General features: G+C 41.8%; 1 protein-coding gene across 3 annotated transcripts in view; it reads right to left on the reverse strand.

The window, feature by feature from the left end:
* The window catches only part of CDC14A (cell division cycle 14A), a 190,216-nt gene that overhangs the window by 11,246 nt on the left and 161,926 nt on the right, over positions 1–17,044 (reverse strand). For 2 of the 3 annotated variants that reach the window (XM_055146295.1, XM_055146296.1), the window contains 4 exons: positions 13,584–13,699; positions 10,740–10,787; positions 8,650–8,772; positions 7,663–7,996 (listed from right to left, as the gene is read on the reverse strand). In XM_055146295.1, coding sequence (XP_055002270.1) covers positions 7,663–7,996; positions 8,650–8,772; positions 10,740–10,787; positions 13,584–13,699 — 621 coding nt within the window. The remainder of the gene's footprint in view (positions 1–7,662; positions 7,997–8,649; positions 8,773–10,739; positions 10,788–13,583; positions 13,700–17,044) is intronic. The other variant, XM_055146297.1, reaches the window with a different exon arrangement.

Raw genomic sequence — 17,044 nt, forward strand, 5'->3', positions numbered from 1 at the left:
GCTTATGTCAGGAAAAGCTTTTATATAACTCAAAAAGTAGGAGCATATTATCGGGAAAGGAGGTTAAATAACAGGCATTGTGTGGCTGTCATGCTGGCATCGCTCCACGCCGCAACGGAAGTGTGCTGGCAGGCACATGCCACCTGCCCGCAGCTTTTTATCAGACTGGTTATTTCACGAAGCTGGATCTAGTGTGTTTATATTATTCCAAGTCCTATTTTAAGAACCAACAATTTTATAAAACAAGCTGTCTGTATGTGTACACAGTCTGATGCTAAGAGCTTAACCAACTCATGGAAGCTACTAAGGCTGTTCTGACATGAGTCCAGTTTGACAATGAGACCCTGTCCCAGTCATTCTAACTGGGTAAAACAGCAAGAAGCAAGGGATAAAAATGGCTACAGCCTCTGGAACCGGAAACTCATTTACCAATTCAACAATGGTATAAGGAGACTACCAAAGCTTTAAGCATTTGGAATTTCATTTTAAGTTATTTTCAACTTTAAACCTAATAAGTATTCTTAATTTCCTGTGTCTATCAAGAACTAAATTCATTATAGATATTAATTAGTATTTAAATAGAACATATCTTCCAAATATCACTTGATATTTGGAAGGGGAACCCTGGTGGTGCTGGGGGTTGAATGAGGTTCGGCTATGAACAAGAGAAGCTCCTTAATTCCTGTGTTACCTCTCCAGTCCTCAGAGTACTGACATTTATGGAATATGAAGAGGAGTGAATGTATAAAACAAACAAAAGTAATTATACATTACAACTTGGGATGCAGGCAACCCAGAAATGGAGTATGTCCTATATTTAAATGTGCATTAACAATACTTTTATACAACAATAAAACAAATATGATAATTGTCAATATCAGAAAATCTTTTAAAAAGAAACCTTGGGACAAAGTAATATTAGAGTGGATAGGGTGCTTGCTTTGCAGGCAGCCTACCGGGTTTGATTCCCAGCAACCTGTATGGTCCCCTTAACCTGCCAACATTGATCCCTTAGCACAGAGCCAAGAATAAGCCCTGGGCACGTCAGGTGAGGCCCCCAAACTAAAAATAATAAAGAAATTTTGTGAAATGTCAGGATGAGGAAAGTTTAAAATTTGAGGATTAAAGTACAACAGGTAAAAGCAGATGCTCACAACATGTATAGAAACAGGTCAAAAAGAAAAACACTGAGCTAGTTTCAATTTCCTAAGAAATGCTTCAGAGAGGAGATGAAGAGAATGTGTCTTTGAAAATGAAAAATGAAGAGGGCAGGACTCTCTCAAGAAAGGGCCTCCCTAAGGGCAGGAGTAAGTAAAGATGATCACGAGGGCTGAGACAGAAACAAGAGCTCAGAGCAAACACCGTATAGGAGGTGCCAAGTATCATCCGGGAACAGGGCAGAGAGGGCCCTGAAGCTCAGTGAAGAAAGCTTAGGGTTAGTCCAAGCCTTCAGGGATCATGGGTCATTTCTGAATAAGGGGGAAAGAAAGATCAGGAGATCAGTAGGACCAGACTAGGCTCTGAAGAAAGGGTGACAAACTACCACCCACAGGCCAAATGAACACCCTCCTTCTTTCTGTAAACTAATTTTTATTTTAAACAAAGACATATATACTTGCAGCCTGACTCTCCCAGAAAGTTTGGTGGCCCCACTTTATGTATGAATTAAAAGACAAAGTTGGCAAGATCATCAAAGAAGGATATGTAGAAAAATAGAAGAGTGAAGAGTGGGAGAATTCCGGGACAGAATGAATGTCTTCACTTAACATAACCTGCAACATAACCCTGAGAACGTCTTTGGAAATATTTGAAGATCTATACACAGGTGAATAACGAAGCTTAATCTAGCTGCCTTAATGATTTTATACACATGTATTTATTTGGGGGTGGGGTCAGTGCCTTCTCCTGGCTTTGCACTCGGGGGTCACTCCTGGCAGCAGATAAGCAGTGCTAAGGATCCAACCGGGGTCAGCTGTGTGCAAGGCAAGTGTCCTACCCGCCATACTCTCTGGCTCAAATGACATTTTTGAGAATCACAGAATAATAGGTCCTACCCAAAGCAGCTTTTAAAAGCTTTTAGAAGAATCTTATTTTATGGGTCAGTAGAATAAAAAATTGTTCTAAAAGTTTGTACCCTAAAAGTAAGGATTAATATGATCCCGAACACAGGACAAAAAAAATTAAATTACTTAATTATATTCTAGTTTTTATAAAAGTCTATTAGCTTGTAAATCCTCAGACTCAAATGTTATAGGAACAAGAATAGCTTGCTTATCAAGGCCGTGTTCTCCCTGGAACATGGGTCTCGCTGACTTGGCTCTGTTTCTTTGCTTGTTATTTCCAGTCTGGAGTGTTCTCTCTTTATCTCCCCTCACATCTTCCTAAAACAGTACCAATAAAAAGCTCTCTCTCTCTCCCTCTCTTTTTCTCTCTTTCTCTCTGTCTCTGTCTCTGTCTCTGTCTCTCTCTCTCTCTCTCTCTCTCTCTCACACGCACACACACACACACACACAGAGTCCTCACTAAGGACTATAGAGAGAATAGTTAGGTTTCCAATTATACAAATTATTTTAAAATTCAAAATAAAAATAAAGTCACTATTGGTAATGAGTAAGTATGCAATAGTCTCAGTACTATCATGTGTGTTCAAACATGGAATTGTTGAATTAGCACCACCTTTTCCCAAGGCCACCGCGAGAGAGGGCCTCGGGTCGGATCTCTACGCAGTGGCTAAGGCTCAGACCTGTCTGCTTTAAGTCTCCACCAAGCGCTAGCAGCCCTGTGACTCCCAGAAGAATCTGTACTTGATCAGATCAAATCAAAGCACTTGGATTTGCAATGCTCCCAGAGCTCACATGGCACTTCCACATTTGGATTGACCTTCCAGGTCTAGCCTTATCTGAAGGTGACTCTCTTTACCCCAGCTTTGGTCACCCTGAACACCTGCTGCCTATTTAAAAAAAAAGTGCTAACAAAGAATGACAACTTTCCATAAGTACCATGTGAGCTACTTCATGTGATTTATGCCGAGCCAGTCACCTTATCACCTCATTGCCATTCTCATCACCCCACGACCCACAACTAAATCAATCCATGACCCACAACTAAAACTCCGTACAAAGCAGTCATGTTCATATGACGTGTACATAAATGAGTAATTTTATCCTTTAAGTGCCAAAATTGTAAAAGCATCAGGATCCACAAAGCCTTAATATGCCTCTATCATTATTTCCATTTCATTAGGCTCAGAGAAGGCAAGTAACTTGCCAAAGTACCAGTTCCAGGGAAGCAGCAAAGATAAGAGTCGAGGCCAAGGGGCCGGAATGATAGTGCAGTGGGCCTGTATTCAGAGATCGCTATGGCAGTGCTCAGGGGACCATGTTCCAGGTTGGTTTTGTGCAAGGCCAGTGCTTTAACTCTTGCCTTAACTATCTCCCTGGCCCTAAGGATGCAACTTATTCATTCTTATCTTAATGATTCCCATTATCATTTTTTTTGGCTTTTTGGGGTCACACCCTAAGATGACAGGGGTTACTCCTGGCTATGCACTCAGGAATTACTCCTGGCGGTGCTCGGGGACCATATGGGATGCTGGGAATCGAACCCAGGTCGACCGCACGCAAGGCAAATGCCCCACCCACTATGCTATTACTCCAGCACCAATTCCCATTATCTTAATGGCCATTTTCCTCCTTACTTTCATTGCTAGACTCCTAGAAGCCTTCTAGTCACCCTCCACACCCCAATTAAAATGTTGCCCTTTCTTCACTGCTTTTCCTAACCCTTTGGGGGAAATGAGATATTCTGCAGCTTCCCTTCTATGGTAAATACCTACCCACAATATAAATAAGACATAATGTGAGAAGTATATGCTTTTTGGAATTAAACTTTGATTCAAAATACACATCTTTTTCTTATTTGTGATAAAATCTGGAGCAAAAATGTTTTTTCTCAAATCTTCAAGGGTTTCTTTTAACTGGATAATGGGCATAATTTTTACTACATTGATTCCTTTAAACAATCCACCAGCCCTAAATGTATCCAAGAAATACTTCACATGAGCATCTACTATATGCTAGGCACAAAGAATATAATTATAGAAACAGGTACCATTCCTGCCCTCCCAGAGCTTACAGTCAGCTAGAGGACATACCAAGCGAGCAATGACTACAAAGCAGAGTGAAAAGAAAGTATTTCAGTGAAGACCAAGACAAGGGACAAAAGAGCCTTCAAGACGCACTCTGACCTAGCCCAGACTGGTGGGTCAGGTAAGGACAAAGAGGTAAGTCTCTTAAAATAAAACAGAGCAAAATTCAAGACAGATAACGCAAGTAATTTCAATTTAATAAAATACTTCCACTCCACCCACACCATAATCACACGTCCCTCATTTCTTAAGCATTTAAAAATTCCGCTGAATGTCAGGGAGGGAAACGGATTTTTTTTTAACACAGTTAAGTGGGTCAACAAAAGTGAAACTTTGGGCATTGCTCTGGGCAGGGAACTCCTCAAGACAAACGGGAGAGGTCAAATTCTTAAAAGTAACCTCTGTTTCTCCAGCAGCTTGTCACAACTAGAAGGATCCCGTAACATTTGTTCTTGTTTTCTGCATTAAAGCATTTAATGACAGAACAAGGAAATCACTTTTTACATTTTTCTGGGGGCTGAACTACTGCCTAAAGTGAGAGACAATTGCAGCTTTCAAAAAGCGACGCTAATTGCAGCTTTTAAAATATTAGACTCCCTCTAAACACCCCTCCCCCCCGGCCCCTAAGAATTGCTGGATCTTTCTTAAAGGTGTCGAGGGGATATTGCTCTACTGACTCATCTCCTACCTGAGAACTGAAAATAATTTTTTGCTGACTGGTTTCTTCCTAGTTCTTCAAGGGTTCCATGTTTCACTTCTTCAGGCCACTGGGAAGAGGCACCATCTTACTGAAGCAAGAGCCCTCAATAATAGGAAAGCTACGTCCGATAGATAAAGAAGAAAAAACTCACAACCTCCTGCTTCATTTCATCTCCAAAGGGAATTTCCATCTTAATTTAGACTTTTTTTTGGCCAGCCAACCTGCAAGGGTAGGACTATGAGCCTCTCACAGAGATTTTTCTAAGCAAAATAAAGGAGAAAAAGAGGCACAGGAGATAGTTTCTTCTTATTTCTGAGAGGTGAGTGGAGACAGTGCTGGTGTTCTGGCAATTCTATTTATAAAAGCTTTTCTTTATGAGATGATGACAAGTGTAAGAAGGAGACAGGAGAACAGAAGCAGCTGCCCACAGAGACAATTAGCTTTCATTTGGTTATTGGAAAATGATGCTCTTCAGACCGGGAGAAAAGGATGAGGAGGAGGAGAGATGAAGGCAAGTAACAAAATATGGAATGAAACCAATATTCCATTATATAAACACGGTGAAGGGAGCAGCCAAAATGCTCTGAGAAACACCTTCCCTGTTTCCTGAAGCAATGAGACACACTAGGATCGAGAAGAAAAGGGAGAATTTTGTTCCTGTCACGCTAACTATGCCTTCCGTGCTTTCCAGTTGTAAATGTGGATGGCATCATATGTTCAGCCATGAAATTTTCAAGATAGTTATAGCATTACCTGTATATCCACACTGAAATACCTTTTCTGAAAACTGAGATGTATTTTCCCCAAAAGAAAACAAAAAGGAGGTTGACATACAATCAAATATAAAGAGATAGGTTGAACCCAACCCTACTCTCAAGCGTAAGTCTTGTAACCTGCTTATGAAAATCTGAATACGCACTCACTCTCCCCCTGCCCCCAGCCCCAGGGACTAGGATTTAAGGTCGCACACACATGCCTATAAAAGAGTGGTCTCAGCCAAAGCACAAGGTGGAGTGTCTGACAGTTTCCAAAGGTCAGAAAATCTAAACAGAAATCTAAAGGAATACTGTTGATGAACACTACCGGGAATGAAATCAGAGGGCTGTAGGATAGAGAGGTACAGACTTTGAAGAAGGAATGAGAGTGGCAATATGTTCAACTGACCGTGACAGACAGACAGGCAGGCAGGCAGACAGACAGACAGACAGACACAAGTATGCACACACACACACACACACACACACACACACACACACACACACACACACACACACACACACACATACTGCTTCCTCAGGTTAGAAACACAATTTCTAAACTGACATTGGAGGAGAACGTGTTTCATTCTTTGCCAAGTGGCTATGGCTTTCCTAAGGGTCCCCAGAAGATTCCTGCCTCAAGCACTTCTCCCTTTGCCCAAAAGCCTTGCAGAAAAGAGTCGCTCTCCATCATGGCTAATACTCGAAGCAAATGGAAGTCAGAGCTTGACTATGCCCTGCACACCGGCCGTGTTTCACCTAACCCGCACCTCCTTGATCTGTGAGGTCAGGTCCCTAGTTTCTCTCAAACCAAAATTCACTTTCCTACAAGTCTCATTCTCCTTGACAGAGCCGAAGGCCCGCCAGAGAGGATGACTGATCACTAAAGAGTGGGGAGGGGTTCAAACTCATGATTTGGAGCTCATCCAGTCTCTAAAAGTGTGATGGTCTGGAGTGAAGAGATAAAATAGAGGTTTAGGTGCTTGCCTTGGATGCAGCCAACATGGTCTCTAGGACCACCTGTCGACCCCAGCACTGCCAGGAGTGGCCCCTGTACGCTGACTCCTCCTGGCCACACTGACCGCCGTCCCTGCTCCTAGATCCCAGTCACCCACGAATGTCCTGTTTGCCACGAAATTCATGCTGGCTCCACTTCCACTCAAGCATGTCACTACTTCCTGGTAGTGACATACTTAGGTGCCTCATGCCTAGTTCTAAGTTCCTAGTTTACTCAGAACTTCCACATTTAAATACTCCAACTTCATTTATTTATATGTGGTGTGGAAAATGTCAGGATTTCTAATGTGACCACAAACTATCATATGAATCTCTTCCTGCTTTGCATCAGTTAAGAGTGATTTGAAAACATGACTCAAAAGTAGTAACTTAAGTCGAGGCTGGAGAGACAGCACAGCCAGTAGGTTGTTGGCCTTGCACACAGCTCTCCCAGGTTTGATCCCTGCATCTATGGTCACCAGAGCACTGCCAGGAATAATTCTTGAGTAGAGAGACAGGAGCAAGCCTGAGTACTGCCTGGTGTAGCCCAAAAAACAAAACAAACAAAGCGAATGGGATTGGAATGATAGCACAGCGGGTAGAGCGTTCTCCTTGCGCACAGCTAACCCAGGTTCAATCCCTGGCATCCCATATGGTCCCCTGAACTTTGCCAGGACTGACTCCTGTGTGCAGAGCCAAGCATAACCCCTGAGCACTGGCGGGTGTGGCCCCAAAACTAAGTATATAAAAGTAACTTAAGTCAACAACTTTCATGATAAAGGGAATGAAAGTCAATTCTCTTCCAAAAGAAACCACTTTTAGAAAAGGAGGGAGGGAAGGAGAAGGAAAAAAAGGAAGGAAACACGATTGAAACTTGGCGTTTACTTGAAGAGGAGCCAACGGATCGTCACGTGGCAGTGTCAGGGCAGACAGGGAAGGCATTACTCAGAAGTTTCCTTGGGGCTACTGAATTTCTTTGGTGGCAGCCTTGGCTGGGAAGGTAAGGCACAAAAGTTTTGTTCAGGGTTCTGAGGACCAGAAGGTGTTGTCGGCGAACTTACAGGGATAGAACGGCTCAGGAATCTTGCTGAAGAAGAAGAAAGGCCAGTGTAGGTGGGTCGGAGGATGGCGCTGCTGCGTTCCTCGGTCGTGCTGCCGGGTGGGCTCGCCTGGCTGCTGAGGATGCTCCCGCCGCTGCCGTGGCTTCGGCAGTACTGGTTATTATTGAGCTCAGGGTAATTTCTGGCAGGCAGCTGGGAGCTGCCATTCAAGAGGCTGGTGAAGGGACTGGCTAGGAAACCCGCCTTGGTAGACGAGGACTTTTTGTTCTCTGGATCATCGGTTGCAGCGTTCAAGTTCCCCAGAGAACTGGCTAGCCGGGAGTTTATGGAAAAGCTGAATGGAAGACACGGGTGCAGGGAAGAAAACACAGACAACAATGTGCATTTACATGGGGTCACAAGTCTAAAATACATATTTACAACACTAGGAGAATGAGATGGGAATAGATCTGGATCAATACACATGGTGACAGAATGGCTCCTTATCACTTGTTGACACTATAATATGTGACTTTTATGCATGCCAATTTCCTCTGTCAAAAGACCCAAAGAGGCTGGCTAAAACATCTGACCAGGGGTCTGGGAATAAAACATCAGAGGGTTCTGCTTATCCTGACACAGGAATTACGTTGAAAGGACAAGGTAAAAAGCAAACTTAAGTACAAGATTTAACTGACTCACATTCAGCCACATGACTAGACTCACTTAAGTTTTTGCACATAAACAGCTGGGGAGAAACAATAATGCTGGTGTTTTCAGTGTCTGTGACCGAATTCTGTTTCCGGCCAGAAAGGGATGCTGCTGGGCCTCCCCTCCATGGCCTTGGCCCTCCACAGGGCGCCACTGGGAAAGAGGATGGGGAGCCAGAGAGCTACCTGTCTTTCCTCCCTTCTTCCTGGTCCTACCTCTGACACACGTCAGTCAAACGCTTTGCCACAGACGTCCTCTACCTCACCTCAGCGCTCAGAAGAAGGAAAGAAAAATTACCTCCTTATGTTGGTGCCTGAGGACAAAGAATTTCTGTTTATCCTCTTGGCTGTCACGGATGGGGACAAAACCACTTTTGAGGTCTTCAAAGTAGACGCTGATCCTTGTGAGGAAGAACACAGTCTTTGTGGGAAGAAAAAGAAAATGGGCAAAGTGTCACAGGAAGCTCTGCTCTCTTCACATTCAGTAGCTGATAAGAGCGAGATAATGTCCTCCACGCTGAAAAGATCATGGCAGGGTCTAATGATGATGCCAACAGCAGCCAACACTGGCTTCTAAGAACCTTCTGCATGTTACCTCAGCTCCTTGCCCAAAGCCTTCCATGAGCAAGTGGCAGAACAGAGATTCAAATCCAAGATCCAAAACTCTGCTCTCAATCACACAATCCCACCTTCCTTGATCTCTTCCTTAGATTTCCTTTTCCTTATATTTGCTATCTCTTCTCTCTTTCCCATGCCGCAAATACCCTAGGTGAGGCATCCTTGACTTCTGGCAGACTCTGAATCTTACTCCTTTCAACTTAATATCTGGAGAATGTCCAGTGAAGTCTAAAATATCTTATCATTTCCTTTCGCTAGACTACTTAATGTTTCCATGGTGTGCAGAAAGTCTAAATTCCTGGCAAAATCTACAATTTGCTGGTTGCCTTATTGAGAAGCACTGAAAATCCCAACTGTCCGGACGGACGCCTCTACCCAGGGAACATCCATACCTGAGTTCTCCAGGTGAACTATGGTACACCTTCAGCTGGCTGTACACCTGCCGTGTTTGCTCCCCTGCTTCCTTTCAACCCTTCTGTCTGGCCCCCATCTGAGTCCCTCCTACCACTGGTCTCTCGGATGCGCCATCTCCTGTCAGGCAGTGCAAATCTTCACTGAATTTCCAGACAAGGAGGCAGCTCTGTCATCAGACATTCCCACAGTGAGTAACAGCTTTGCTCACTACTGCACCACCCGGTGTCCCTTGCTATAGATTCCGCTAAAAACAAAGAACTATTTCTCATTGCAATTCTCAGAGACCAGTCAGACAGAATAGTGAGTAAATAGTGGATGGAAAGGAGAAAATGGACTGAACGCTAGACAGTCAGGGCCAGTCACAATTTTAGTATCAAATCTGTTTTATTTGGAACAGATCACTTAATGTATCTTGATTCTCTTTTCCTGTTTGCTAAGAAGAAGCTCACTTAGGGGCCAGGGAAACAGTACAGCTTTCCTTGCATGTGGTCAACCTGTGTTCGATCCCTGGCACCCAACATGCCCCCCTCGGCCCCCCAAGAGAGATCAATGAGTACAGAGTCAAAAGTAAGACCTGAGTATCTCCAAGTGTGGCCCCAAAAAGCAAGAAACAGAAAAAAGAAAATTGGTCTTTATCATTTATAATTTATCTTTATCTGTACACATTTTCCCCCTTTATCCTCCCTGCAAGCAGCAGCATAAGGACCTCTCTGCCTCTAAAGTAAGAATGAGAGAGTGGCACGGAGAAGCAGCTCAAGCATCTGGGCCCTATCCCCAGAGCTGACTCATACCAGGCGTAAGGAATGGATCTTCTTTTCTTCTTTACCTCAACGATCATTAGCAAACTCTTCTGGTGCCTTTACCAAGACCTCAACAAGATCCTGGCGCCACCAGGAAGTATTCAAACGATATTTTTTCCAAGAAAAACACTAACGTTTTCCTCCTCAAACAGAGGGCTGGGGAAAGAAATTAAACTAGAAAATAAAGGAGGGGAACAAACAGATGCATAAGCAAAGGAAAGAGTTCTAATAGAAATGCTAAAACCTGAATCAATCACGGAGCCAAAGGCGTGCTACAGAGTAGCAGCTGGGGAGAGACCCCTGTGGTGCTGGGAACCTAAGAAAACTCAGGTTCGAGATCGAGATCAACGTCTCCGTCTCCCGGACACCAGAGGGAAACATCATTTGCGTGGAGGGCATTATAACATAGCAGACTGCAACAAGCCAGAACAGGGAGGGGGGAGTTTAAAGAGTGATGCCTGGCATGCTATTTCCATGGGCTTAAGAACTAGGAAAACACTATAACAGGAAGCATTTATTGACTAGCTACTAGAAACTCGGTCTTGGCTGACAGTACCTGAAGGGATGAGATGTTGCTCTTGGGTGTGTTTTCAGATCGTCCAGCCTGCAGGGATCAAAGACAGATGCTCACATATCACATGCTCACTTATTTAATTATATTGTAGAGACCAGACCCTCCCTCCCAAAAAGAATACTAAATTGGCAAAAGAGATGAATACTGCAAATGAATACTCATTTACTTTACTACGACAGAAATGGCGCAAAAGCCCATCTTAGATGTTTTCTTTCATTTTGGATTTCATACACAGCAAACTGCTTTCTAATCATAGATAGCATGACATCCATTACAGGTTTAAAAAATAAAATGTTTCATAATGGTACAATAGCTACTTTAAAAAATTAAATTCAAAACAGTAGGATGATTCTTTTGAAGACAAAATGAAAACAGAAAAACCTTCAAAAACTCAACTGTGAATAACTTTGTAATTCAAGGTGCTTTAACAAAATAAAACTTTGAGGGATGAAAGAAAATAGGAAAACAATATTGGAACAAGTCTTCTAAAACTCTGTGTAGAAGTTCTTGTTCTAGGTATACATTTACAAGGTTACATTCAAACTTACCTCTTCTTCTTCCTTACATCTAAAGAGTAAAGTATAAATCTAGTTGAAATTAATTATAATGAATCGAAAGTTAAATTTTTAGAATTTTGAGAGAAAAATGGTAAATAAAAAACTGGTAAAATATACTAAATTGAAGAATCTTCTACTGGCTTAGAAAATACAAATAGTAGAAAGAATACAGTTTGAACAGCATTGTATTGGAAGATCAGTTCCACTCAAAATTCACTCCCTCGTGAGTGATTTACTTAAATAGTCTCTAACTGATCTCTAACTTAAATAGTCAATGTGAACATGGGTGGTGACACATGCATATTGTAGTAACTTATTTAAATCTCATTCTAGACAGCCAACATAGGTTCTAACCCATTGCAACTAGTCAGGAACTACTCAGTTTCCCATTGGTAGTTGGTGGTTATTGCACTGTCACTGTAGCACTGTCTTCCCATTACTCATCGATTTGCTCATCGAGCAGGCACCAGTAACGTCTCCATTGTGAGACTTGTTGTTACTGTTTCTGGCATCTCTAATACACCACAGGGAGTTTGCCAAGCTCTCCAAGAAGGACAGAGGAATCAAACTTGGGTCGGTTGCGTGCAAGGCAAATGCCGTACCCGCTATGCTATTGCGACAGCCCAGTTGGTGGTTATTACTAAACAAAATGCTTCTAATGCAATTTTCTCATCTTACAGTAGGAAACTATTAATTCACCTTTAAACTGACATTCATTCTCAGGTCAGGAAACCAGTACTGAAATGTAACCAGACCCAATCCGACTTAAGTGTTACAAGTTGCCCAGATAGCACATGAAACCCCCTGTAAGTCTGTGTGACATTATCATAGTGGTAAAACAGTATAAGGCCTCTTACTTAAAATTCAAAGAAAAGCAATCATTTAACATTTGGCATATGCCACATCAAAAAGAATATGTACAATGTATATAATACATACACATACGTACAATAAAGAATTTATTGTTTTTTGTTTGATTGATTGGTCTTGGGTCACCCCCCACCCCTGCTGAGTTCAGGGCACACTCCTGGGTTAGATCACTCTAGAAGAAGTTCACGGGATCATATGGGGTGCCAGGGATCAAACCCAGGTTAGCCAAGTGCAAAGCAAGTACCCCACCTGCTATGCCAGCTCTCTGGCTCTCAATAAAAAATCTTGGTAATATTTGCACATGTTTTGTGTATCTACATTGACCCTAAAGCCTTAGAAAACAAAAATGGGGGCTGAGAGATAATACAAATATTAAGGCAATTGCTTTCATGCTGTCAACCCAGTTTTGAATCCCTAGCACCACAAGTGATCCGTGAGCACCACCAGGGGTCACTCCTGAGCACAAAGCCAAAAGTAGCCCCTGCCCACCACTGGGCGAAATAAACAAAAAACTAAAACCTATTATCAGAATCATGGGTTCAAAATATACTTAAATCAAATCCCATCGACTGATCATGATGAATAGTTTCAGACTTCAAAAACATGATTGCTTATAATAAACAAACATCACTAATTTTACTCCCCAGGACAGAACACTATGGGAGTTGGATATGCCAAAGCTTGACAGACAATACTTTTCTGCATACTACAGATTCAAAACTAAAACCTTAGCATGGTTGTGAGGATTTTCCAGAAGGCAGAAAAGTCACTCTGAGGGAAAAAATTCCAAATGCAAATGGCATTTGCAGCACAGAATTCCAGAAACACTGCCTAGCAAATTTTCAGTGGAATTTCAGAGACAGAAATCTGAATTGTAGAACCAAAAAAAGTGAAAGCATGAGACCTAAACTACAATAACCAAATTTAAAAATGTGCTGGTAGAGGGAAGTTGACCCTGGTGACGAAATAAATACTGAAACACTGTATGCCTGATTTCAACTATGAACAACTTCGTAAATCACAGTACTTAGATAAAAATACAAATTACAAAAATATTCTAAAACTTCCTTCCTGGGGCCAGAGCGACAATGCAGCGGGTAGGGCATTTGCAGCCGGCCCAGGTTCAATCCTTGGCATCTCATACGGTCCCAAGAGCACTGCCAGGAGTAATTACTGAATGTAGAGCCAGAAGTAACCCCCAAGCATCGCCAGGTGTCATCCAAAAACCTTCACCCCCAAAATAAATAAAATGAAACTTCACTCCCAGTGATAAAATAGCAAAATAGTAATAATAAAAAGATTGGACATGAACATGACACATGAAAAATAACCCCCAGGTTAACTGCTGTGTTCACAACTGGTAATGCAGTATACACTGAAAGGTTAAACATCAACCTACCTAAATGCACAGGAAGGTGAGGAGCGAGGCTGTCTCTGACTTTTTAAGGCACGTAGTTTGTCTCCCTGGGTTATACTGTTTTTCATTTCCACATCTTCATCCTCTTCCAAATTATTCTATAAAAACATATATGCCATGTCATATGATTATTTGCCTTATGATGATTTTAATAGATTATGCACTCCATGTCCTTCTCTCTGGGAGGGGGCATAACATGACACTCACCGTAAGCAGGACCCGCCAGGCTATTTCACTCGGGGCGGCCAGGGTGGGGGCGGGTGAGACCCCTCCCTGACCCAAGAGACCCAGCCCCGGCAGCCAACAACTTCCAGAACCCAGCTGCTACCATGCTCACAGCCACTCCCCACACACTTGGGCAGAGCCTCACCTAAGAGTGAATCTATTCCTGGAAATACCTCAAACCACACACCCCCCACACACCTCCCCCTCTGTACTCCAAGATTATGGCACCACGTTTGATAGGTTTGAACCAGTCTTAGAGGGGAAAACATACATTTTTTTTTTTACAGATACATATATACACATACACATACACATACACATACACATACATATACATATACAAGTTACTGAGAGTATTCTGCCTGCACAGCAGAGCCTGGCAAGTTCCCATTGGCATATTCAATATGTCAAAAACAGTAACGATAGGTCTCATTCCCCTGACCCTGAAAGCCTCCAATCGTTGGGAAAGACGAGTAAGGAGAGGCTGCAAAAATTTCAGAGCTGAGTGTAATAGAGATGTTACTGGTGCCCGCTCAAGTAAATCGATGAACAACGGGATGACAGTGATACAGTGATACATATATAAAAAGCACTCAAGGCTCAACTCTAACAACATGTTAGTGATCTCATAGCTGAACTTAATGGTCCCTGGGTGAAATACAACAATCTTCATACTCTTTCCTCTAAGGATAATTTTTTTGTAGCATTTTCAGCGGTTTTTTCATAGCAAACAATACAAAATATATTATTTCGGTTCTGCTTTGGGGCAGGGGTTGGGGTTCGGGATGAAAACACCCAATATATGGTGGTGGGAAGGTGTCATGGTGGTGGGATTGGTGTTTGAATATTAAATGGAATCAAACATTGTGAACAATTTTATAAAATAAAAAAAAATTTCAAAAATAGATTATGCACTGATATGCCTTGTGTCGACTATTTTAGTATAAATTATGTTAGTTAGCTTGAGTGTACTATGAATTTAGCATTGTCCACTTTTATGCTAAAGAACCAACTGCCAAAAAAATAAATAAGTAAAAATTAAGTTAGATTTTTTAAAATAATGAAAGAAATAAAGAACCGACTGCCTAGACGGTTCAAGGGTCTGAGTGCATGTCTTAGGTGTGGAGGCCTGGGTGTGATCCCAGGCACCTCAAGGCCCCCTGAGCACGCCCAGAAAAGCACTGTGCTGGGAGCAGCCATCTAAGCACCACTACGGTAGGCCTTGCCCCTCACCCAAAATAACACATGTGCAACTGCTTGCCAGTTAATTCAAAAAACAGGAAACAAATCAAAGAAGCACAGGTATGGAAAAGATAGCACTTAAAAGGGGCTGTCTGTTACAAGGGGCCACGCCAAGGCAACTCTCATCCGGCACGGCCCGACTCTGGGGTACAGCTTAAACACAGTAGGACCCAATAAACATATGCAAATATTCTTCCAGATATTTGAATTCCATGTTCAAACATATAGAACCATCATTATTGTTCCCTCATTATGAATTAAGACACCATCATTATGAATTCTGTAACATTAACAAAAATCAAAGATAACACGAGGAGATTTATACAGAAACTTAGTATCACTTACTATTAGTAAAAGCTTAAAGACTTTCTATAAGGAGTTAAAGGATTGAGTTCTCTGGGACTGGAGTGGTAGCACAGCGGGGAGGGCATTTGCCTTGCACACGGCCAACCTGGGTTCGATTCCCAGCATCCCATATGGTCCCCTGAGCACTGCCAGGAGTAATTCCTGAGTGCAGAGCCAGGAGTAACCCCTGTGTATTGCCAGGTGTGACCCAAAACGGAAAAAAAAAAAAGATTGTGTTCTCTAAATTGGTAGTGTGATTTCTGCTGAAATAAGTCTTAAAGTTTGAAAGCTATAAGTAGGGGCTAGTGTGATAGTCCAGAGGGGAAGGCGTTTGCCTGTATGAGGCTGACCCAGGTTTGATTCTCCCAAGCACCGCCAGGGGTAATTTCTGAGTGTAGAGCCAAGAGTAGCCCCTGAGCATTGCTGGGTGTGGCCCCCAAAACAAAAAAATTAAATTAAATATTTAAAAATGAATAAAATTAAAAAATAAAAGATAAAAGCAACTCTCCAGGTCTTTTTGAGGCCAATTCAAAGCACCAGGAAGTGATGGTAAAGATGATAAGAGAAGGGTACTCACGGAATTTATGAATATTGCTCAAGCTCCCCTAAACTCTAACTGAAAGAATTAGAATTTTAAGATCAGATTTCTGATCCCCAGTTTCAATCTTCTTTCTGAAACAAAGCCCTGTGACACTATACTTAAAGATTTTATTTCTGCCTGTTCCCTTTCCCTATAAGAACAAAGGACTGGATCTTACCAAGATCCCATCCAGTCATAACATAGGGATCTTTATAAGTTAAGATTCCCTCTTCTCTTTAAAGTCAGAACTCTTATTGGATGTAGACAAAAATATGCTTTCCTTAGTATTTTCATAGCTATTGCTGGAATAGAACACTTCAGGATTTAGAGGATGACAGATGATCAATAGGCAACCTGGTGATCTCTGACCCACATTTTACAATGAGTATTTTAAGTTTATGTTGCTTTGCATTTACAAAGTGCTAAAAACTTTGGTTTGCTCATACTCTTTTGTAATCTTTCCATCACTCTTGGCCCAGTGTTTTCTAAATTATGGTAATTTCCCCCCTCTGGATTCTCAAGAAACATCTAAATTTATACTATTATGAAATCTATGTAAATGTACTGACTGCACTAAAAAGCTATTAATTAGCTCATAAAATTAGGAGTTCTCTTCTTGTTTGCTGCTTATATCTTAGGGTTGAGTTTGCGAATGAGATGGACTGTCCGTCAGTCATTCTTGGGTGACATCAGTCTTGAGCTGGATTCCTAATTTTGGGCTCACCACTTATTTACTCATCATTTGCAGTGTAGAGAATGTAAGCCTATTCCAACTTTTCTTAACTCCAAATGGGGAGTACGGTTAGAGACTACTTCATAGGGTTCTTATGACAAGGATTATTATAAATTTAATAAATTATTTATGTATATAATTTATTCACAAATTGACCGATTTTAGATATTATTTTAAATAAATATAACTTTACTATTTTAAAGTTTATAAGTAACTTTTATCAAAAAGTTTAATTGGGTACTGTAAGAACAAAAAACTTGTCATTCCCTACCACCTATATTAGGTACATCTAGGGTTCCATTTCGGTATGTCAGGGAC

This window comes from Sorex araneus, chromosome 8 (assembly GCF_027595985.1).
Source record: "Sorex araneus isolate mSorAra2 chromosome 8, mSorAra2.pri, whole genome shotgun sequence".
NCBI lineage: Eukaryota > Metazoa > Chordata > Mammalia > Eulipotyphla > Soricidae > Sorex > Sorex araneus.